At 37.7% G+C, this 25,172-nt stretch overlaps 1 protein-coding gene across 8 annotated transcripts in view; it reads left to right on the top strand.

The window, feature by feature from the left end:
- The window catches only part of SGMS2 (sphingomyelin synthase 2), a 37,887-nt gene extending 12,942 nt beyond the window's left edge, over window positions 1-24,945 (top strand). For 5 of the 8 annotated variants that reach the window (XM_015276206.4, XM_040698927.2, XM_040698926.2 and 2 more), the window contains exons 2-6: window positions 10,051-10,710; window positions 11,323-11,440; window positions 12,252-12,405; window positions 14,893-15,059; window positions 15,856-24,945. In XM_015276206.4, the coding sequence (XP_015131692.1) occupies window positions 10,256-10,710; window positions 11,323-11,440; window positions 12,252-12,405; window positions 14,893-15,059; window positions 15,856-16,059 (1,098 nt within the window). In that variant the 5' untranslated portion in view covers window positions 10,051-10,255 and the 3' untranslated portion in view covers window positions 16,060-24,945. Of the gene's footprint in view, window positions 1-1,350; window positions 2,038-10,050; window positions 10,711-11,322; window positions 11,441-12,251; window positions 12,406-14,892; window positions 15,060-15,855 lie in introns of those variants that run through there. The other 3 variants (XM_040698925.2, XM_046940082.1, NM_001277826.2) reach the window with 3 other exon arrangements.
- The last annotated feature ends 227 nt before the right edge of the window (window positions 24,946-25,172 follow it).

Here is a 25,172-nt window from a genome sequence, read left to right as displayed (position 1 = left end):
TCTTTCTCCTCCCTTCACCTTACTATTTTTCTTTGGCTGGAGGTGGCAGTATTCATCATGGTCGGTAAGATGAATAAGATGAACCAATGCAGGCGCCACTTAGCAGACGTTTTGGCCAAATTGTATTTGCATCTCACACTGTTATCTGTTTGGTGTGCTTGCTCATTTACTTTCCTTGGTAAAAAGTTGAGTGATAATGAGTAGATTACTTTGGGTGTAACAAGTTGCTAATGAAGTAGAAGTGGCTACCTGAGGTGCAGGGTGGTTTGTTTAAAAGAAGATTCTATGTAGATTAACTTCTGCTTCTGTTACCCCACACTTCACCTACTGGTTGGATAAGATCAATATGACCTGATGATTAAGTTATTAATAGTTTAATTTTTAGCTTTTTGGTCATGGTCTTTGTCCATGAGTGGTATAGATAATACAAAGGAATTGCCTGATGACCTAAGTAGGAGAATCCAATGATGGCTTTCCCCAGGCAGTGTAGAAGACTGGTGCTCAGCTGTTTTCTTGCAGGAGTAATTTTAATCTTGTGGATTTAGTAAATGGGAATTCAAGTGTAAGCATCACTGACTTGTTCTTTTTAATTGTTTCTAACTGCTTTAGGCAGTAAGCTTCTCACTCTCTCTACTTATACAGTGAACCAAAGTATGGGATACAAACCTCATGAGTAGCTAGATGCAGATTTGGTTACTGCAGTGATATTCAGTGCTGGTTTGTGAAATGCTGGATAGAAAATGCTTCTTATCAAAGGCTGCAGTTTAGCAGGGAATAATGGGGAAAGGCTTATATTATTCTGGAGGTGTCTAATTACTTAGGCAAATAATAGCTCCATGAGAGGCAATAAAAACATGTTAGTAGTATTCTCAGCACCTCCTCCTCCCACTGTTAGGTGCCTCAAGTGGGAATAGCAAACTGGTAAAAGGTTTCAGAAAGTGTCTCAGTGATGCTTGCGTTACTTCCTCCTGCTGGCCCCACTGTTACCATCCACTAGAAATTTTATTTAACAGTGTTGTGGAGAGATGCCGTGACAGCCAGAGGAACAGATAGTTCTAAGGAAATGCATGTTCTGTTCATGAATCTGTGGAAAAAAACAAAAATGAAGAAGGAAGTGTTGAAGTGCATAATACTGAAGTGTTGTCTTCCATGACTAACTCAATACTAAAAGGAAATATCTTTTTTTCTTGTCAGCATAATGTGGAAAGTATTTTCTATTAATAGAAAATGTTTAACTGCCCCATTAGCTCAATAAGTGTGAGGAAGACCATGGGATTGCATTGGAAATTTGGATCACAATGACTTTGTTTAAACAGTGTAGTGTTTAAACTTGATGAGTAGCATTTTGCTGGGGGGGAAGCAGTTACGTATGGGAAACTTGATATAATTACAGTTATGACAAACTGAAAAAAACTGTCAAGGTTCTGTGCTGGTGTGCTTATCTCCACAAACGTCTGTGTGTATTCATCATGGAGTTCATTATTCAGTAGCCTTAACATCTCTTGCCACGATCTTTCAGAAATAAAACCAGATAAGTTGTGAACAAAAAATCAAAACGTGATAGTGGGGGAAACCAACATCTGATGTATCAACTGGGGTTCCTCAGCCTCTGAGCAAACAGCTTGAAAAAGAGCTGTGAGTGTTCCCATCTCAGTTCTACAGGGGGTGTTGGTTGCAGTGCAGGAGCCTCATGCTGTCCATGGCAGGTGAGGTGATGGCAAGATGAGAAGTTGGAGGGGAAGACCCAAACGGGGAGCAGGTCATGTTTCATCAACAGTTTCAGCCAATCTACGTGTTTACTGTCAGTGACAGAGGATATATTGCGTACGTCATCGTTTCAGCTAATGCTTGTGAAGCTTTCTGCGCAGCTGGGCCAGAGCTGATCGAGCTGAAAGCTATTTAAGTTTTGGGAGGGGAAGAGGTGTTCAGACTACTCGGTGACTCCTTCCTGATCTGTTTGACAGCGTGTGGCCTGGTAGAGTATCGTTGGTGTGGGGTTAAACATCAGTCAGGATGCATGCACAGGATAGCCTCAGGGTAAGGAAGGAAAACCAAAGGAGAGAGATTGTATTTGAAGAGGGATGTTTTTCATTGTTGGGGTCTTTAAACACAAGAAGTGCTGCTCCAGTGCAGAGGTCTGTGGCTTGTAATGTGGGGCATGAAACTAATGTGATGTTTTTGTAACGTGAAACTTGTGGTACAGCTATAATCAGTTCTAAATGTGCCTTGTGCAAGAGACCCAGCTGACTTATCTTGTTGAATGTTTGAGATGTTAAGGAGATGTTGCGATTGCCTGTAGGAGCATCAGCGAGACCCTGAGGTGCTGTGGTTGCCTGGTGAGGGCCAATTAGCACCTTTGTGGGGCTAACTTACAGTGAGGCGAGTGGAGAGCACAGGAGTAGCTCCCCATTCCCCTGTTCTGGAAAATCCTGGAATGACAAACTGAACATGTGTAGCCTGGAAGGTCCTGGAGCAGTGGGCTGAGCATGTATGAACTAGCCTGTAAAAGGCACAAACGGAAGGAGCTGTGCACTTGCCCATAACTGGAGGACACAAGCCTCTGCTTGGCTTTGTTTCTGGGTAGCATCTTTCAGAGTTGCCATCTGACTTGTTTCTAGACATAAATTCTCTTACTTAGCAGTTGTTGCTATGCTTCTATTTGGGAGTAGCATCCAGGGGAAGGGGGGGGGGGGGGGGGGGGGGGGGGGAGGAAGGAACTTAACAGGTGTTATGATTAATAATTGCCTAAATACTTCTAGGATGTGTCACCAAGAAATTTACTGGAAATGTGTGGCATCCTTTCTAACTGCCTGCTGACCAATAAGCTGTACCAGAGTTGCCAAAGCACAGATGAGTCAGTGTTATTCCTCACCTCTGTGTGCTGACTGTGGTGACTAACCTCCCTGCCTGACTTTCATTGTGAGGCACAACCTTTGCCCTCTGTAACTGGGTGGAGGATTTTAGAGAACAGTGAAGCGTTGCTGCCTCCTGTGCTGCTCCATGCTCCTGGTGCTGCTAATCTGCAGCTTTCCCTTGATCTATAAAGGGTGTGGGATGTCAGATGCGCTGCTAAGCTGCTTAACAAATCTTTTATCCCGTTGTTTTGAGAAGTGTCTTTGGACAGTGATTTCTGATCGGTGTCTGGAAGCTACAGCAAAACAAAAATGATCAGACAATAAACTACATGCATGAAAGTCTGATCCCCAGATGCCTTTTAGCACTTTTCTGAGTTATTTTTACATGGTAACACTGACAGTACAATGACTTCCACTGTTTATAGAATGTTTACTATATATTTTTTGTGTGTGTGGAAGAAGGGATGCAACCCCAGTGTTTCTTTGCAATGTTACAAAATATGCTATGATATTCTTTTTTGCCTCTACTCAAAAACAGCTGATTGGGAGCTTAAGTAATAATTCACCTTAGTAAATGTAATGTCTGGAAGTGCTCATTAAAGGGCACCGTGCTTTTGGTCAGCAGAAATCATCTTTTGGAGTCCGGGGACCAAACAGGTGAAGATTTTGAAGATGACTTGAAATGATAAAGGCAAACAGGAAGAACTCCAAGATAACATTCTTTGTTCAGGTGGCCGTTGGGTACTGCTTGAGCAATTCTAAGGGGAAATTTACTCGCGTACAGATATGTATAAATTCTATATATTTATATTCTTCTGGGGAGATAGTGTTTTGGAAACCTGGCACTGATGTGGAACACTATAGATAGTTTTGATTTTCCTGATATATATTAATACCCTTCCTACTGTTGAGGTAAAAGATTATACAAATGAATAACCAGTGATTTTTGAAGCTTTTAAGGACTCAGTTTACTCAAATGAAGAAGTGGTAACTTCTGTAGCACATTAGGGTTCTGAAATAATAGAACTGCAAAGAATGCCTGGTCAAAAACCACTCCCTTTTAAGAGGTAGGGACCACTTGCTCCATTTCTGCTACTGAGAATAGCTTTATACAGGGTAAGTAGTTAATGCTTTTTAACAAAATTGAATGTTATTGCAAGTCACAATATGATAATCTGTTCTAAGAGCATTTAAACGAGCGATACTTCTGTAATTCAGCTTTATTTTACTCAGGCTTCTTTAGCATCATATTAGTGAGAAGTGTTGGCAGGCTATTAATGAAGGTAGATGAACTTGTAACTTTGATTGTCAAACTACAGTTCATTTTTTGCATTCATTTGTGCAATGTAAGCACATGCATTATACATCTGAAATATGAATGTGGCTCTGGAAATACTTTTGCTGTAGGGGAGATAAATAATGGGCAGATCCATTTAACTCAGTCCTGTTTTTCACACCTCAAATCTGATTTATGTTACTTTATGTACAGTGTGAGGTAAACATACAGGATGGAGGAAGTGATACTCTAAAAATTGAGACCTGAAACATAAAGAAACAAATCTTCAAGTTTCTGTTTACTGCTGTCAAAGTAACAGAAGGTACCCAGCTTCTTTTTGTGGTATCAAAGGTAATCCTGAAGACTTTGTCTGAAGAAAATACAAACTAGCTAAATGTTGTTTCTGCTAATAACTCTTCTCTCGTTATTGCCAGCTGCATAACTTCTTTCTGCATTACATTATTTCCAGACCTTTTACTGCAACTGCCAAATACAATAATATATTACAGCTGTATCATGTATATGAGCAAAATCTAGTAAGTGAATGAAATTTAACAGTATTACTGCATGAAAACTTTGTCTATCGTGGGTGTGATTTTTGTGCATCTTTAATGTTAGAAAAGATCAGTCTTACTTTACATGCTTTTGTTCAATGTGAATGATCTTACTTGGAACAGTATGTTAAGAGCTGCTTGGTTGGAAAAGCTGTTGAAAGTGGCTCATTGGTCCTTGTTAAGTTCTAGAACTTAAAGGATTTTGAATCTTTTAGGATTTCCAAATATTGAGTGAGACTCAGCAATTGTGAGTTAACTTTTATGTAAAAAAAAATGACCTTATGAAAATGGTGTGATTAAGAACCTAAATAAAACTGCTTGTTATTAGATTCTGTCATGAAAAGCCAAACCTAGGCATGCTTTCTTGTACTCCTGGTTACTTATCTGCTTTTGACTATCGTTTAAAAGAAAACACAGAAAACTGAAGGGGTTAAATGTACAGGAGTAAGTGGAAGCTCAGGAAAAACCATTAAGAATGCCTTGTTCTTCTTGCATCTTTTTCACTCTTGAATTTTTCACTGAAATACATAGTTTACTTCTGCAATTACTACTTCTTTTTTAATATTGCTGGTTGAAGAACTCTGCTCCTTGGTGAAGGTAGATGTCCAGGTTTAGAAAATACTGAATTGGCTCCAAAAAAAACCTTGTTCCTAAAATCTGGGTGTATCTGTTGCAGGAATTTTGCATATCCCTTGACATAACTTGGCTGGCTTTGTGCAAGTCTGTCGTGATTTCTGCTCCGACTCCCCTCCAATCCCCATGAACATTCAGTAGGTCAGAATAGTTTAAGTTTCATTTTTCTCCTTCCAAACCCTGGATATTTGCTGGCTAGTCATGTCTGAGCATTGTTGCCCATTACTGAAGAAGTCTAAAGCCTACTCCTAATAGTTTGTGAGCACCTCCTATTCCTTGATATAGGGACATACAGGTTACACAAAAGTAATAGGATATTTACTTAAATGTAAGGACAACGTGGAAGCTCCAAGGAATAAACACCTTGTGAGTTTGGGGGCATAGATAGGGATCTGTTTGTGTTGGTTTTGGTTTTCTTCTGGTCTTTGGCTGGAAAAGCTTGTGCAAGTTTGGAGAGTTGTTTTCAAAGCCTGAATCGGAGGATGATTATTCTTATGTCTGTCACTTCTCTGGGTAGTCAACTTGGCAACAAGGAAGTACAAGCGTCAGACAAGGCTGGTGTTTTTGTTTTTTTAATTGATAAGCCGTATTTGAGAATGCAAGTGAAGTAAATTGAAAAGTCTCCCTGTAAGGGAAAGAAAGCCTTGGAGTTCCTGCAGATCAAATGATGTAGTACATTGAAATCTTATTCTAAGTTCACAGTATGCTCTCAGCTTGAAATAATTTTGATGAGACATGAGAAATGGTAGATCGATATGCCTTGCAGTCCTCTAAAAGTACCAGAAAGGAATGCTGCTTTGTCCTGCAAGCTGGAGGTATAACAGCTTTTAAATAAGTTAATATAAAAGCCTGAATGTCACTTTGCTTCTATGTTGCTAGGTTATTGTTTGTTCAGATTTTCTTTGGCCTTTAAGACTGAATTGTTTACAGTTCTAAAGCATACAACATCTGGGCATCTCTGCTGCTGAATCACTTATATAAACAAAAATCTTCTGAAAGTTTTTAGTATCTTCATTGGAGTGAAGATGCATACATTTCAAAAAGAGTTCTGATTTTAAAGTGTCTATGAGCCCGTGAAGAACTCACCAGTATCCCAACTCTTGACCTTGATTATGATCCTGTTATGTGAAAGTCTTTGAACATAAAAATTGGGGCTCTTGTCCATCCAATGCATTATCAATCTCTCTAAGAGAAAGCTTCTTTTTATTTCAATGTGTTCTCATCAAAGTATGATTGTTCAGTAATAGAAAAAGTAATTTGAGAGAAGAAAAAGCCAATGGTACATTTTAGGGAGTGGAATTAGGCACTTTATAAGGCCATGGGTATCTTATGATGGATTTTGAAGAAACACTTGAGCTTTGCATCTCTCTAAATCTTCTCACTTCTGGTTGGAGAGGAAAGATCTAATTAGGTGGAGAAATAGTAAGCAAAACTTGCTCTGCACAGCGTTGTGCAGAATTAAGTGCAAGGTAGAGCAAGCTTCTAAGTGGGAGAAAAGATGAGAATAGACCACAAGTGTGACGTAAATAGAAACATTTTTATCAGTGTCATCTTTTCTAGTGTAATGCTGATTTCAATGTCAGACGACAAGAATAGTAAGTGTTTTCAAAAACATGAAGGCCAACAGAAATTGGGGTGGATTGTAGGCTGTGGTATTATTCCTTGAGTCTCAGCTGCATACCGTAGCATTGTGTTCAGCTACTTTTGGTGCTGAAAGCTGCTTCAAGAGTTAAACTTGAAAGAGGATACAAATCAGAACCTTTGGTTGTTTGGCAATGGGTTTGAGATATTTTGAGGTTGCCTTTATCTTCCCTTTCAGTTAAGTAGAACAGATGGTTCTTTTTTTTTTTAAAACTTCCTCAGTCCTATTCCAAAATGCATGTAGTTCACTAGCAAAAACTGCTGGACTAATAGTCGAGAGAGGAAGTAGAATGGAATTGCAGGTGTGTGTGTTGTAGCTCAGCCCTTGCTCCTGTGTGAGAACTTCTTGAATGTCCCCTTACCATTTCTATCAGAATCTTATTGCACCACAAGTGTTAGGAGAAATTGCAGGACAAGTTGAACAAGAATGTGTAAGCATCTGAGTGCTACCTGCCTGTGCAACTGAGGGGAGAGCAGGAAGTACTGGCTGGTGGGCTTCAAGGCTGTGTAACTGCAGCATACAGCTGGGCCCAGGGAAGCCAGTGGAGATGCCACTTGACCCTCTTCACTCCTGTGGCTGAACAACTGAGGAGTTGCCTTGAAATAGCTCTAATGTTAGTTAAGTCAGGAAGTGCTTTCAGTGTTAAGAACTTAGTGATGTAACTGTTAAACTGACTTCCTCTGTTGTGGGATAGCTTCACACCTTTATGTAAGAAGTTACGTTTTTAGTTTCATTTTCTCTTTGGCATGTGGAATTTAAGACATTCTTTTTTTGATCTTCAGTGGTCAAAAGGAATGTGACTTCATGCAGAGTAGTTTGTTTGCAGTGGTTTAGTGATCTTTGAAACAGTTGTAAGATAGAGATTAAATGTGAAGTCACCCTTTTGATTTCCTAACACTGAAGCACCCATGAGTGATGTTTCATTAATGTTTTTTTTACAGTAAAACTCTTGATGGGAAAACCTGGAGCTGTGTGGCTTCATTTGTTAAAAAGCTCTAATGTTGTATTTTGAGGGTTAAAATTGCTGTGTTGGTGTGTGTTGGGAGAACATACTCTTCCCATGCTTGTTGTATGTCTTTGGATTAGTGCGATTAATACAAATGTGTTTTCAGGTTGGGAGTATACAGTACTGTTGAGAAACACGTACATCTTCTGTTGGGAATCAGAAAGCGGCAGTCAGCTTGTAGGATTTCTTAAATGAAGAGGCTTAAGCTGTTACTCTTCTGCCTATAGAATACACTTTTCTATCAATGCAGTATACTTCTTTTATTAGTAAGAACAGTAAGAGCCTGGGAGAATTCTGAGCTCTGCTTCTTGAAATGAGAGTACATGGTTTTGTGTTGCTTTTGAAGCAGAGGAAAACAATTTTTCTCTTCTTCCCCTATCCGTTTTATGGGAGCGTGAGGCAAATCACTGTTTAGGCTGTGGTGCTTACAGAAATCCAGAATTGTGGATCAAAATGTTCCCATGTATATATCACAGTATTTTTACTTCATGAAATTCCAGAACTGATTCCAGAACTGAACTGAGATAATACCTGTTGGGATGGAGTGTATAAAAGCTCATTTTCTGTTGCTGATCTTCAGGTGTTAGCCATCAGAAACAGAGCACCATTTCAAAGCTATTTAATTAAAGGGTAGATATGTAGGAGGTGAGCATAAAGAAACCTGCTGTACAGCAGCTTAGCTTGACGTAGATTTCCTTGCTTTCGAAATCAAATCTTGTTAAAATGGAGAAAGCAGACTGATAAACTTGAAATAGGCATTGAGTAGGCTGTTTTTTCCCTTGACTGCTCCAGCTGGGTTTTATATTTTCACTGCAACTAATAAACATACTGATTCATGTGAGCAGACAATACTTTGTTTGATCTAAATAAACATGCAATGTTAGCCTTAACAGGGAGAAGCTAGTTGTGGTATGCCCTTCCTGATCTCCCCCTGCAGTGATCTTGTTCTCAAAAATCGAGTTTTTGACAGTCTGGAGATAATGCTTTGTTCTTTCCTTCCTTTCGAATGCTAATACCAGGTTCCAAACACATGAAAAATTGTATGAGTCTTACTTTACTTGGGACCGGTTAACGATCCCCCTTTCTTTAGGCAGTGAAAAATGCAACTAGATAGCATAATAATAATAGCGATGGGGTTTACATGCTGACTGTGGTTTAATACCTTTCCTTAAAACAAACAAAAGAAAAAAAAAACTTTCCAGATTGTTTTGATTGTCCTTGCCATAAAGAGGTAAATTATTAAGCAGGCTTTTCCCAAACAGCTTTCTCGTAAATCCAAGTCAGAGGTGGAGCAGTTAATTCAGAAAAGTCAGACAAAATCAGATTGAAATAAATTCTGTGCTGTAGTGGATCTTGCTACTTGTTCTTGTTTGGAACGTCATCTTAGACCAATTTTTAAGTAACCGAAGGACAAATACAGATCATTATGTACAATAAAAGACAATTGGTCTCCACAACAAAGCACCTAATACTAAGGTATTTCTCAGTTATCTGAAAATTCAGATGTTTAGTGGATGTTACAACAGCTGTGAAGATGCATTGGGACTCTTTTGGTTGAAGTAGTTATTCTGGGTCCATGAAGACTTAATGGAGCGATCCATTGAGTGACTTTTGTACTTAATAAATCAAATACAGTAGTGCAATTATGTTTTCTTTCTTACCATCTGAACTAAGATTTACTGATCTGTATGGGTAAACCAAGGTGTAATATAGAGTGAATCTATAATCAAAAAGGAGTATTTTTTGTACAAAATGCTTTTGAGTAATAACATTCAATATTGCTGCAAAACGAGATTAGTTTTAATTCTAACTACTAAAGTGAATGGCATTACATTAATTAGAATGTGTTCATCTTGTCTACTTTAAAAAAAAAAAAGCCTGAATTCATACTAGTGCCTAAACCAATCATGTATCAAATTCCTTGATAGGAATTGCTTTGAATTATTTTATAGTAACCACCTTTCTGTAGTTTCTTTACATATACAGTCAAAAGTGATGCAAATATACATAAACATTAAGATTTGTTCGCCATCACATTAATTGTTCTGAAGGTTCTCAATAAGTTTCTTTTTTTTTTTTTGCAGGTAGTAGAACTATAGGGGAAAAAAAGACTTGTCTCCACAACTTGCTTTACACTATCTTTTGGCACAATGGACACTTTTTAAGAGTTTTGCCAGTAATCAGAAATCATCTAGGAACAGGAACATTGGACTTCAAGGAGTAAGAGACTTTAAGGAGCTCCTCAGAATCAGTCACTTATAAAACCTGGTTTAACCCTACAGCTTGGGAATGAATACTATTGAGACCGCAAAACTTGAAGACCATATGGAGGGTCAAAACAATGACACTGCTAATGGATACACACGACCTACTCTCTCAGTCAGTGAGGAGAACAAAAATGGCAATAACAAACCGAAGGGCTTGTCCAATGGCTTGCGGAAAACGGCGAAGAAATATCCTGATTACATCCAGATTGCTATGCCTGCTGAATCTAGGAACAAATTTCCTCTGGAATGGTGGAAAACAGGCATTGCCTTTGTCTATGCTCTCTTCAACTTGATTTTAACAACTGTCATGATCACTGTGGTCCATGAGAGAGTACCTCCAAAAGAGCGTAGCCCTCCCTTGCCTGACAAATTTTTTGATTATATTGATCGTGTGACATGGGCTTTTTCTGTATCAGAAATAAATGGAATGATACTAGTTGGATTGTGGATATTCCAGTGGTTATTTCTTAGATATAAGTAAGTAGCTTCATCTGCTGTACACTCCCAAAACATTTGCTTTCTCTCATTTGATTTGAGTAGAAGAAATCTATGGTAGAATCTGTAGCAATATTATAGAATAGAGCTGGCAGAAAATTGACAAAGGGATGACTTAATTAGAAAATGTTTCAGTGTTCATGCTGGATACAGAGATATGGGTGTCTCCTGTTTATTGTGTAGTGTTTTAAGATTTGATTTTGACACCTACGTATACTAGCCAAATTTACTTTGGAATTGAGTTTTCTAGAGTGTGATTATTCCAATGATATTTAAAGAGAAAATCGTGGTGATGGTTTTTTAAATCTGAAGAGAAAGCCATTATTTCCTACAGCTAAACTAGAAGCTTTTTCTGTTTTCATCACTTGCCTAAGTTGTAGATATTATAAATGTATATTTGACTTTAAAATATGGGATGAAAAAAGGTCAGGAGCAGGAGATAGAGCTGCTCTGTAATTCTAGTGACTTATCTAGTTAAACTAGAGCTTTGTAACTGTTACATATACACGTGTATGTGTGTGTATGTGTGTATATATATATATATATATCACGTATGTGACCTTTGAATTTAATCTTTTTCCCCATCACTTTCAGATCAATTGTGGGACGCAGGTTTTTTTTTATAATAGGAACTTTGTACCTGTACCGCTGCATTACTATGTATGTTACCACCTTACCTGTGCCCGGAATGCATTTTCAGTGTGCACCAAAGGTAGGAGCCTTTGCTTTCTTAATTCTTACCTTAATCTTTACTTGAGTCCTTATGGCTCATTGGAGCAAATACTCAAGCAAATATGTCAGTTCCTGGGTAGATTCTCATCAGTCTTGAGGTATAGCATCTAGCCTGTTCAGTTTTATTATTTCCAGCTGGAACAACTTGACTTAAGTATTTTGTCTGCTATGTTGCTTTCTTATGATTCTGTATCTATTTGAAGATGCTTGTTTTACATGTCACTGTTATAGAGCTCCTCAACTGTTTTGCTCTAATAGCTTGAAAAATTACTTTGCCTGTAGCAGCCTTTCCCAAGGGATGGGAAGGGTAGAAACAAGGAAAACTTATTTGCCCTTCCAGCAAAGATACTTGGCTGCCATTAAAAGAGGAGGGTTTAATCAAAATCTGAAAGACTTGATAGCTCTCTTGAATTTTTTTTGTCTACATGAATATTTTCTTTCTGATTCTGAACACCTTGATTATCCCTTTTATCTTCATTCTTTTCAGAGTTATCCTTAGGTATCCAGGTGATACTGAATGTTTGCCTAACATTTTTTTTTTGAAAAATAGAACTGATTGCAATTATACAAAAAAAAAAAAAACCTGCTCTAAATCTGAATAAGTACTAAGGTAGTTCCTTCATAAGTAATTCTAAGCTTAGTAAATTGAAAATTGTTTGAGATTGGGGGGTGGGAGAGGAGTGAAGATGTGTCTCTTTCTTCCTAACTCCACATATTGTTGGGGAAGAAGTTGATTTGAGTTACTTACTGTGTATCATAACTTTTCTTGTATTCTTTTTCTGGTGGTCTAGTTGAATGGAGATTCTCAAGCAAAGGTGCAGAGGATCTTGCGACTGATATCTGGTGGTGGCCTGTCCATAACTGGATCTCACATCTTGTGTGGAGACTTCCTGTTCAGTGGTCACACTGTAGTACTAACACTGATCTACCTGTTCATCAAAGAGTGTAAGTTATGGTATATTTAAATACACTCTTGTTGTTTGCATCTATTGTACTAAAAAGCTTGTGATTACAGCGCATGTAAAACTGTTGCCTTCTGGAAGTTACCAGTCAACTGTACACAAACTGTACATTCACGTGTGTGAAAACAGATCGTGCCTTTGTGGAGTAAAAATGGAACATAAGTGTAATAAAGCAGTGTGGGCTTTAAGGGCTTACTGTGGCTAAGACATTTGACTGCTAGCTTTATAAGAAGTGATTTCTTTTTTTTTTTTTGAAGCAAGCTAGCATTTCATTGTTCATTGACAGGTTATTCAAATTTTGGCTCAAAACGCTGAAGTGAAACATGTCAGGTAACCTCATTGAAGGCTGGTTGCTATGCCGTAGATTCGAAGGGATTTTTGTGGCTTGATTACATGGTCACTGCACGCTTTTACTACATCCAGAAGCAATGCTCTTTCTTTAAATGTACAGTAAGTTAATTATATCAAGCAGTGAAAAGCTGAGGGGTTCTTGCTCCTTGGATGTCTTCTGCTAGAGTCTCTTCCTTATGCTTTTCAAATTGATAAGAGTTTGGCAAGCACATAGGAGATATAATTGGGGTTACGACTTCCCTTTTTGTTGTTTAGTATTGTGAAACATAGGGACTGTGAAGAATTATCTTTGCTGCACACACAGCATTGATTCCAGTTCTAGAGAACTGAGCACCTACTTCTGAATCTGATCTATGGTAAGCTGTAATTCTGTCCTAGGAACTTAACTGCTTTATAAATGCAGTAGCGAAGAGTTTCCTCTTCAGTTTGTGTTACAAATTGGAATCTTTTCTTAGTTGTGTCCAAGCTAGCATTTGCATAGGTTGGAATGATAGTAATATGTAATCTTCGCTGAAATATGATTAGCCAGTGTCAGTTGAATTCCTTACTTCATTAAAATGCTGAGGGAGAGACATGTTGCAGTGCTATGCTATAAAAAAGCATAAATTAAGAGAAATACCTAAAAATGCCAGTTTTAACATTGCAATCTTGAAATCTGTGGATTCAAGATGGTTTTTAAACAGTAGTTTAAGATAAGAATCATCAAACTAATCAATTAGGCCTTCAAGTGAATGTTACTGGATGAATGGCATACGTATGTAATTCATCAAAAATATCAAAACGGTATTGGGAAAATAGCTTGAGAATTGATTTGTTTTCTCCTTTGTTTTGTGGATGTAATTGGAGCTGCATGCTGTTCAGATATGCTTTAGTACAAGGAAGAATGCTGATGACTGAGTATTTAGGGGCGCAGTGTAATTCTTAGCTTTTATCGTAACAGGTTGGAGGACTAGTATCATATAAATCTTTGTAATGACCTCTGACTGCTACCTAATTTCTAAGGATATGTATCTGTGTAGTTGTGCTCTATAACTCATGTTCTGAACATGAGAGGTGCATAGCTTTCCTTATTTCTGTTTCCTGTATAATTAGCAAAGCATCTGCTGAGCAAGGTCTTAAACAGAGCTGCTCTGAACTACATTTTACTTACTGCATTTGTTTAAGTTGTGTATTTTTTTGACATGACACATCAGCAAAAGATGCATTAAGTTTTTATTTCTAGTTCAGTTTGGGACTTTTTTTTCTTTGCTCCATTCTTCCTTCCATCCTTTGCTGCTTTACTTTTTTCCTTAAGTCACTAAGTTTAGCTTTGTCTGTAATGCTTAGAGGGATTTGGAAACTTACTATTTTTGGCATATACACCAAAGCCAAATTCCTTCTGTAGCCACTCTTTTGCACAGGACTATCAAAGTGCTAGTGGATAGATTTCAGATCAGTAGCTAGTCTGCTAGCATTGTGTAAAATTAAAGGCTGACCATTGGACCACAAGGGAAGGGTTGACAAAACTTCCCACTATGAGTGAAATGGAGCCTGTTAGCCTCTCAGAGGTTATGAATGGTCATTGCAACATTCAAGACAATTTCCAATGGGGAGAGAAGGGGAGGGAAGTGCAGCCCCTGAAGCAGCTTAAAATGTGTTTTGAAAACTCCCGCTTCTTATGCTTTCATTAAGAATTAACTTTGCATACTGTGATTCTCCAAACGGTGTATTGTTTCAGAGTACATATCTCAGTAAAGTAGCTAAAACTAGGAATTAAAGTAAGGATGTATTTTTTCTTCCCCTGTTTAATCTGTGATCTCTGCACAGTTTACACGGATCCTAGATATTTGACTTGAATGTATGTTACTTGAAGTACAGAAGAGAGAAACAGGACCAGAGATTCAAAGTAGGCAAACAAAAGAAGCGTGTTTTTCTAGGATAGGTGGGGAAGAGAGGTGAAGCTAACTAGAGAACAAGTGATAGTACATCTATTTATCACCCGTCTGTGTTGTATGCTTTACTACTCAATAGTCTTTGATAATCATCTTTTCTCATTTTTTTTTTTCAGTTTACCCACTGAATTGCTATAGTAATACATATGTTTTGGTTTTGTTTTCCCTTCACCTCCCTGTTATTACAGATTCACCACGTCATTTCTGGTGGTATCACTTAATCTGCTGGCTGATGAGTGCTGCTGGCATAATTTGTATCCTTGTTGCTCATGAACATTACACTGTAGATGTCATCATTGCTTACTATATCACTACACGACTCTTCTGGTGGTACCACTCAATGGCTAATGAAAAGGTGAGTGGCAAATATGTTTAGAATCAATGTATGGCATGCAGTTGTTAGTTCTACCTTGAGTCCTAAACAAATTCTTAACTTTGAAGTAAAAATAGAGGGTCTGTATTGAAGTTTAAACAAATTGGACAAGGAGTCTTTTTTTTTTTACTGTTATTTAAGTAAATATTTCATGCTTTAAGATATTTTTTGATCTGTAACTGTTAGGTTTTTAAAAAGCGTTCTTGGTATTCCAAGAACAAAATGGTTTTTATGTTGTTGCTGTTATGGATGTGCAGAATAGCTCTTGATCGTCTAAGCTTATGATCAATATTTCTTACCAACCTAAAATAGCTAGACTATGCATAAATTCCCATAGCAGTTCTACTGTAAACATCACTAGAAGATATATTTCAACAACCTTTTCAAGTAGGAATGTAGAATATTAGTTCTGAAGCCCTTTTAATGTAGCTTTCAACTATTAGTCATCAATGAAAACATGACATGCTTGGAAGGACGCTCATTCAAAAAAGACTTGGGTGTTTTGTCTCCCTAAACTACATAAACTACATAGCATTAGAGTATCCCTTTCTGTTAAAGATGTTTAGTTTGCAGTACATGCTTGTATTATGATGCATATCTTACCTGAGTATTCAGTTTTTTTCAGAATAAATGTATTGATGTGTTTCTTCAACACAGCGTGTCTTTGCAGATAGGTACTCTAATGTAGATTTTTTTTGTTGCTGTTTTAGAACACTATAATTGATTAAACTTATTGTCTCTGTGTCCTTTTCTTCCTTACCTGCTTCTGCCCATACAGACTCTAAAGGTTTCTTCGCAGACAAATTTTCTCTCTCGAGCTTGGTGGTATCCAATATTTTATTTCTTTGAGAAGAACGTGCAAGGATCTGTTCCTTGCAGCTTCTCCTGGCCAATATCTTGGCCTCCCAGCTGCTTCAAATCGTCATGCAAAAAGTATTCACGGGTTCAGAAAACGGGAGAAGACAATGAAAAATCTACCTGAAGAAAAGCATCTGCTCTGTTTTTTTTACCAAAATATTAATGCTGTAACCAAAGTTCTTAAGAGGACTATATTGTAACTGAAGAAGTGGACCAAACGTCTGTGCAATTGATTGGAAATAAATTGTAGACAAGTATATTGCCATTTCATAATACTTTCCTGTGATCACGCAGTGCAGCGTGATGTGCTGATAGAATGCACCGCTGATGGGATTTTTTCCTTAAAGAAAATGGAGCAGGACTTTGCTTTACTAATGAGATAGAGGTGCCAAAGACCTTATTAACACTTTCACTGCTAACTATCGCTCATCCACAGAAGCACCCAAAAATCTCATCCTCAGAGTTCTGGAGTGAAAGGGCCAAAACATGCTAAAATATAGAAGCATGATATCCATGTATTGAAGTATACAAAAAACACAGTTATGGGAAGTGGTTTGCTGCATTATCTTTGCTAATGAAGGGAAGACCTTTGTGTGACTAGCACAGCTGGAAGCAAGTGTTGACTTTTTTTACATTCTGTGGGTATAACTATCTTATGACCCTAAAATACTGCTACCACTGTTATCTTCCATATATCCTACGATGTACCAATTTTTACATTTTTATTAGTGTTTTATATTTAAACTGTTGTGCTACCTGATGACTTTGCAAATTAGGAATAGCTGCTAACATCAGAGCTCAAAGAGCCTAGAACTTTATTTTTTAAAAAGGGCACAGTTTTGAAGTCTAAATCTTTAACTGCAGTTTGGCCTTGTGTATATAGCTATACAGTGACTGTTGGTGTATGTATATGCATACGCACACATAAGCATATGCTGATGTGTAGGTAAACATGTTAAAGAAAACTACTTAACTGAAAAAGAGTGGTCATACTGTTCTTAATTCAGGCGAAAGTCCCATTGATCTCACCTGCTCGAGAGACCAGATCTGGAATGGGGCTGTATTTAACATAAACTTTTAATTTTAATAGCTATTTCCTGTTGAAACTATGTCCCAAGTTTGCTTGGGAGCCATAGTTCTGCATTTAATTTGGTTTTGGTACCTTTTGACACATTTTTGTGATTAAAAAGAAAAAGCCAAGGTAAATGCCCACAACAGAAGCATTTCTTCAGTTATTATGTAAAACCATTTGGGATTGCATTTCACTGTGGTATAACTCCAAGTGCAAATTCTCCTTTTTTTTTTCCTCCTGGTTTTAGTTCAATTAGAAAGGCTCTATACGCATGTTGGCTGAGAATGTAAGAAACCACCGATGTAAACGTGTAACAGAAATGCCAATTAGCAACTACCTGATTCTTGTTTTTCATTGCTTTGTATTGTTGAGAAAGCAAACTAGAAAACTAACGTACCATCTTTAGCAATTCATTTCTGCAGATAATTCAATTTTTTTTCCAAGTCTTCAAGTTAAGCCTGATAGCAGAGCAAGAACTGCATTAAGAGCTGAAGTTACACTAGTATAAAGGAAATGGTGTTTATTTTAAAAATGTCTTGAATTGAGTGACAAGTATGAACATAGTTTATGAAAACTTGTTTTTAAAATAGTGCAGTTAAAGTATTAAAATGCAATACAGATTATTCAGATATATATTTTGTTTTAGTTAAGGGGATCGATAACTAAGTTGTACATGAAAATGTTAATGTTCTCAAATTTTTGTGCATTATCAAAGTACAATACAATAAAAAAAATCCTTACAACACATCCTTGGTTAAAAAAAACTTAGCTAAGAAAGAAGTTCTGCTCATGTTTGCTTGTTTGTTTTATTTTAAATAAGATGCTCAAATTTTTTCAAGTGTGCCCTGGCAATTTGTGTGCGTAGACATGGCTGTGTATTTGCTTGCTCCTGACAGAACTTGAGTAACTAAAAAGCTGGTATCAAAATCACTTTCATGAAAGTACAAATGAATTGGTTCAGTGAGAGTCTATAAATTTCACAGGGTGGTGTTATATCAATGTAACTTCACAGAGCATGACATTTTTTTTGAAGATGAATACTGGCTTTGATATCTTAAATATGCTCATCCTAAGACAGTTCTAGTAATACTCTAGAAATCATGAATGGATCTCACTGTTGTTACCTGTGCCTTGAAAATAATGTGATGTAAAGCATTCCAGTAAGGAGCTTAAGCAGTGGTATTCATCTGGTGGCTGAATAGTAAATACTTGGATAGCATAGATAACTAATTGTCTGCATACCCACCGCTGTGTCTCAGCGGGATTTCTGTAATGCATCTGCCAACTAGGATTTCTTCATGCAGGATTAGGTGGGTTTTCCTGTTGCTGTGAGGGAAAACGTGGAAGAAGGAAAAATAGAACAAAGTCAGATTTTGCTTTTGTTGGTAAGTGTGAGCTTTTCATTCTGCTGCTGAATCTGATAGAAACTTCTGTTGTAATGCAGAAGAAAAGTAAACGACAGCCCTAGCTCAAAATACTTGATTCCTGTTCTAGCTCAGTTTCACCTTAGGTGCTTAACTTTACTGCACTGTATCAAATGCCTCAAAAGGGTGCGTGCTTACTTTACATTTAAAAAAAGAATTCCTCTACTATCTTTGTAGCTTTATATTGTTCTTGCAAACATAGTGCAGATGTGCTTGAAGACTTCTTATGCCTATGTATGTATGGTGATGAAGTAGGGTAACTAATTACTTACACGATAGTGCTTACGGCTCTAGTAGTCTATCCAATACATATCAGCTGGTAAATAAAAATTATTTTAAGAACTTGGAGATCATCATAGGTAGATTCTGTGAAGCAGAAAATCTGGTTTCATCCTAGGAGGGAAAAGAATTGCAGTGAGTGAAAACAGAAGAATATTTGGATTATCTTAATGTACCAGATGCTTGACTATGAGCCTATTTGGGCTGTGAAGGCCCACTGTTTTTTGTTATGTCATTGTAAGTATCTTTCCTGGAGCTATGATGATCTCTTACAGATGTCACAAGCTGCAGCTGTACTATGACTAAATAAAATGTTCCTTCTCTCTACTGCAGAGCATCTACATGTTGAACAGTGTAGGCACTTCAAAAACAAAACAAAAGCTACAGTTGTGCACCTGTCATATCAGTATGATTTGAATGCTGTTGGGTGCTCTGCATTTACAAATCAAACTTCCAGGAATGCTTAACTTGAAACCAGGATTTCTTAAATTCAAATGCCGAACTGGGATTTAAAAGGTTAACTTCAACATCTAAAGAAATGAGCTGCTATTTGATCGTGCTGCAGATGCTTATTTCCGAGAAAACGTGCCAGCCGGCAGTGACTAGCACAGTTAGAAGCGCTGTGAACTGACATTTCTATGTGTTTAGCGCTCCCTTGTGGACATAAATGTTATTGTTAGTCATTTTCCAATGCTGTTTTCTTGGTAAGATAGCTGCAGCTGGGGTAGTAACAAAAAGCTGTGCTAAACATTGCTGTGAACTCCAGCACTGCATTTCTTCCTCCTCAGCCCCACTTTTTTTTTTCCCTCCCCTCTTTTAAAAATAAAAACTTTAAACTTCATATAATTGAGAAACACAGCTCTATTAGTAAAGATGGAACTAGAAGATATCTTAGGACATGAGAGAGAATTCTCTTAAGAGGATTTGCAGTAATCTGATTATCTGTTTCTTAAATCTGAATCTGTTTAAACTTTCACCCATCGTTAGTGTCTGGCTCGACTATTTATCCTGCAAAAGCCTGATATCAGACCAGATCCCTTGCCTCATTGCAGTAGACGTGAAGCATGTTTTACAGTTCTGAGATCAGATTCATTCATTTCAGTGCAAGATGAAGTCTTCCACTTCAGCTTGTGGGAAGGTTCCTTTGAACTTTTTCTTACCTAAACTATCTTAAAGAGTGAAGGGGTATAATCTTAAATACTTGCTCAGTATATTAGATGTAGTGATCAAATGCTTGGAACTGGTTTTTGCTACTGGCTGACTTCCCAGGCATAGCGCTCCATACTCATCTTTATTTTCTTTAATGCTTTGAACTCAGCTAGGAGTCTTCTACAGATGCACAACACTAAAATGATCTAAGAGTAAACATTGCTTGTGTTCTAGACCAGGCACTAAGACTAGTGTGACTTAAGTTCAGTTTCTGGAGGAGGGGGAAAAAAAAAAAAAGAAGAATCTTGAAGAAAATTACTTCTGTTGACCACTATTCCAAGTGACTGTCAGTGCTTAAGAGGACATAAAAATATCTCTGTGTTCCACTGAAGTAATTTTGGTTGTACATTAAGCTTTTTCTGTTCCTTTATGATGCTTCCCAGTGCAAGGAAAAAGTGCCAAGATGCTGAGAATGAAAATGAAACAATTCTGGACTGTAGGTATCTTAAGCAATTGGAAGGCCATGGGGTGTCCCTGTGTGGAGTAGTCTGCTCTGTATACACAGCACTGGATGCAGAACGCAGAGGTTTCTCCTCCTTCTGGGAGGAAAGACTAGGTTGTACCTGCATAGTAGGCTGAGCCATCTTTACTTGTTCTTTTGGAACCCTTTCAGACCAAGGGCTCAGCATGGAAGGCAACGGTAGCTAGAAGGCATAACAGAAATTAAAAAGAGAAAACTTAAGAAAAGAACTGAAAAGGGGAACTGCTATAAAGACAGTTCTAATTCACCACTGTATCTGAGCTGGTGTTATTTCAAGCATGTGAGTTGCACTAGAAGTGAATATACGTCTGCATATTTTAAAACTCTGTGTTAGAGGACAGCAGGAGTGCTGAGAATATGAAGGGGAGTTTTACCTCCTTGTATACTTGTAACTGCGCCCGTGAATTTTATGTGCATGGAACTTAGGCAGAATTTTGAAACTTAACACCTCTTCTGCCTTGGATAATATGTCAGGGCTTCTTTATTTCTGTAAAAGCTGGTTTTACATTCTGATTTTTCATAGTTCGTGGCCATTCAGAATGGTGCTTATGTGTAGCATAGGCTGCCTTGTGCTCCTGTCTGTCTTCTCTTGCTTCTGTTGCTTTCTAAATAGCTTGATGCCGAGTAACATAATTAACATTAAGAAGGCTCCCAAATTACCAATACAGCCAAAAGATATTCTTGTCAAACACACACTTACAGTACTTGAAATTACTTTCAGGTGCAAAGCCTAACATCCTGGGGGATGCTTGTTTCTTTGTGTCAGGAATCACTTGCATTGAGAAATTCTTGCTCTGTGGATGTTTTGTTATGTCCATTTTTATTTGTTGTTCTGACTTAAGATAGCACGTGTCAGGTATGATAAAGATGAGGTCTTGTTTTATTGAGGTCAGGGTTGCAGCCAGGAGCCCGAGAGCAAAAGAGGAAATAATGTTCTGATGGCTGCAGTTCTTGCTGTTTCCATGTGACTTTGAGGCTTTGAGAGACTTAGGCAGGACATTCCTTTTGACTGCAATGTGGTTTTCATTCTCATCAACCAGCAGCTTTTCTGGCATTATTTTTTCCTAAGTTGAATTCCTAGCTTTGAATGTTAATTGGAGCTATGCCTCCACCCTGGGGAAAAACTGTGCCAGGAAAGCTGTTGCCTACTGAGTAGCTGAAGATGGTAAAACAGGAGTGCTGTGGTTTGTGCATGCTAAGGAGCCAATGTATGGCCTTTTTCTTTTTTCCTTCCAGTTTTGGGGTCCAGTTCTGCAAATACTATACAGCATAACACTTCTTTAACAAATTATATTATTTTAGGCCTCTTGTGCTGTAGTTTCTACTGATAGTTGCCAGCTGGGCCTCCTTTTCCTGTGAATTATTCACAATTAGCAAGAGTTGGCTCTTAAACTGTAAAATGTTGAGAACATTATGATGCTTCCTCGTAGGTCAGCTATTTTTTGTTAAGCAGATGACAACTCAGTGTTGTAGTTTGCTGTATGCCATGAGATACTGGTGTTGTGATTTGTAAAACCTTGCAATCTATGTTCACTGTATATTAAAAAAAAAATTGCACTAGCTGTACTTAAAAAAAGAAAAGCAATAATGTAAGCATCTTATAGCTTATATCATAAGAGGTGCTATCTGTCATGATCACTTGCACTTTTGACCATGAATTTGGTAAAAATGTTAAAGAAATCTGTCCTAATGTCAAAGAAATTTGTCCTGTGTGGTTTGCTCACTTGGCACATAGAAGTTGAAACTTTTTATGGTCAATGTATGCACTAAACAAATGCAATTCTTTGGACTACTTACATGACCACATTCATCTTTCAAAAAAAAAATCAGAAACTATGTCCATCAATGGTGCTAATAATCTCAAAAAATATCAAGAGCTGGTATTCTCTTATTGCCCATGAGCACTAAGCAGAGCTGTTTTGACACCTTTTTCAATAAAGCAATTTCTCTATATTTTAAGCTTGTTCTAAATGCTTTTTATAAAAATACGACCCTTTTCTATTTATTTTGTATAAAACCTACAAAATATTATTGTAAATATTTTAAATGCGGGAAGAAGGTAGGAGTGCCTAGGGTAGAGGTCAGTCTGAGATTGAGTTTTCATAAGTGCTTAGGACAGCTAACCTTTTGAAACTCAATGTAAGATGTAAAGGATGCCTTAGATAGGATTAAGGCGTAGACTCAGTGTTTTTAAAAAACATTCTCTGGCTTCATCAGCATTGCTGAAACCTTGACAGAAAATTGTATGAGGAGATGCTGATTACTCTCTATTGTAGATGTGTCTTCTGCTGAAAGTTTTGAAAGATAAGTTTGTGAAGGAAGATGACCGTGTAGCCCTATCTAAAGAGCAGAAGAGAAATTTGAAAGTGGGATTTGGATGTGGTTATCAAGGCAATTTGTAGTCTATTATGAGTCAATGTGAAAGCCTTAATTAAGATTGTTGAGATTATGGAAGATAAGTTCTTATTGGTTTTCGGCTTCATATGCAAAGTTTTCTTCAGATGAGAAATTCCTTGTGCCTTCTGTAGCAGTTTTTTTCCCCCTTCTTTAGCTATGGTTTTATGTTGCATATAGTAAAGGGCAATGCACTTCCTAATCATTCTAAATTGAGTCTTCAGGCAGCATTATCTACATCTTCTCTCCAAGAGAAATGAAAGCCTATAGTTGTTGTAAAAGGCTCTCTTCTGACTGACAGTTGTGAAAGTGCTGATGCCTTTAGGATGAGGCTATAGTATGGTTCCCAACTATGACATAAGTATGATCCAATAGTGAGAAAGTATGACATCTTCCACTTGTGCATGCTTGGAAGTGCAGATGGGGTGTCGTGTATAGGTGTGTGAGTGAGCAGTCTCTGTGGACAAATGTGCCACCTGAGATGCTCCTCCTCTGTTCGAAGGTTGCACCTTTTGTATACTGAAAGCTCATCCAGACCATTTATTTTTGTTACTTCAAGAAATGAACAGGCTTCTCAAAGACTTGTTTTACAGAACTACTCTTGTCTATGCAAAGACTATTCCAGGACTAGTTTGTTTCTACTTTCAATTAAATTACTCTAATCATCCAGTGAAGATGGATAATCTAGTGACAATAGTCTGTATCGTGTCTCACTACTCTCAGAGCTTGCTTTAATAGCAAGAAATTTGGAAGAGCCAAAGGGAGAGAATTAAGTCATCTGTAACAGCTTTAAGCCACGGTGAAATATAACTTTATTTTAATTACTAATCGCCTCAGACAAAACTATCTTTTTCATTTATTTAAAAAGTGCAATATAAGTAGAAACATTAGCAGAAATAAATGACTGCATGTATAAATGCCCTGCAAAAATGAAGCTTTTGTGAGCACACGGCAAGTACTGGCTAGTGGGTGACCAAGTGCGGATTTTCCCTGTTAGCATCTGCTGTGGGTTATGGAACTACGACGGTCAGTGTGCTAATGCTACTCAGAGAACTTCTGAGCATTTTCAATATACTTTTAACAAAGTGTGGCTTTTTTTTTCTTTTTTTTTGCAAACGAAGTGCCTGTGGAAATAAAGATCTAAAAGCTGCCTACAAACTGAGATACGCAGAAACGCAGCCCGTTGCTGAGGAAAATGAATGTTAACTACATACAATAACCAGTCAACGGTCTAAGTGTTGTGATAGGATTCAAAGGTTGGCAAAACTTGAGAGAAATATTATGCTTTGGGAAGTTTACTCTCTTTAAATTTCCAGTTCTTTTGCTTGGGCATTAATACTGTGATTTGGTTATCTTTAAAGAAATGTGAATTAATTTGAACTAACCTTGTTTGTTAAGTACTTCTTTAATGAAGGTTTTTCTCTTGGGGGCTGGGGGCAGCTGGGAAGGAGGGAAGAGGGTTATTTGCTTGTTTCATGGAGTTTTTTTGCCTGTTAAAAGAAAGAACTTTGATTATTCAGTCTAGGGTGAAACGAACTGAGGAATGGACTTTCCAAAAGAGCTTAAGTAAATGGAAGATGGCTTTTATTACCTTGTAGTGGGACTGGGGAGGAATCATTGCCAAGGAAAGCAGAATTACTTTCTCCAGTCACTTGTCAAACAGGCTTAGAAGGAGGTGAGGCTAGATTACTTCTATGTGGGGAAAAAAAAATAAAATTGTATAGAAAACTGTAATATTTTTAGATGTGCTAAATAGCTTAACTATGTATTAACAGACTGCAGAACATAAAACTTCCCTTGAGACTCAGATTTTCTTTTGTTCAGCTAAATTTTCATATTATCTCATGCTGTTTTTTCTAATAGGTGCCTCTTTTGTGAACATTGTAATTGAACCACTGCATTTCTGCCAAATATGGGCAAAATAAACCTGCATTCTGTTCTGCTTTAAGGTGATTTAAATGGGATCTTAATTTCTGCTTTGTTTCAGCAGTAGTAAAAGATCCACCTGCTGTTTATGTTAGATTAAAGAGATTGCATACAGTTGCCTTAATTGCTTGGAGAAAAACGGACCTTGACCAGTGGAAGCTTTACGTGTGTCTGAAATCCCTGTAACTTCTGTACACTTACTTGCAATAAAACCTTTTCACTGTAGCCTAGCCATTATTTTCTGAGCTGCTTGTCCTCCTCTTTCCTTAACCGTTTAACTGCTTAAAAACAAAAACAAGAATTTAGTAGTAAGCACCCATTCCTTTAAGTGTGTGTGTGTGTGTGTGGTGTTGGTGAGAGTCACTTGAAAACCTTGACAGAGAGCCTATAGGCAAGGGCCTGTCACCAGCGCTCAGTGCCCAGTGCTGCAGTACCTGCTTCGCGGAGCGCGC

The sequence above is a fragment of the Gallus gallus genome, chromosome 4 (genome assembly GCF_016699485.2).
Source record: "Gallus gallus isolate bGalGal1 chromosome 4, bGalGal1.mat.broiler.GRCg7b, whole genome shotgun sequence".
Classification (NCBI taxonomy): Eukaryota; Metazoa; Chordata; class Aves; order Galliformes; family Phasianidae; genus Gallus; species Gallus gallus.
The sequence above is the reverse complement of the archived record's forward strand: the minus strand, read 5'-3'. Positions and strand labels throughout refer to the sequence as shown.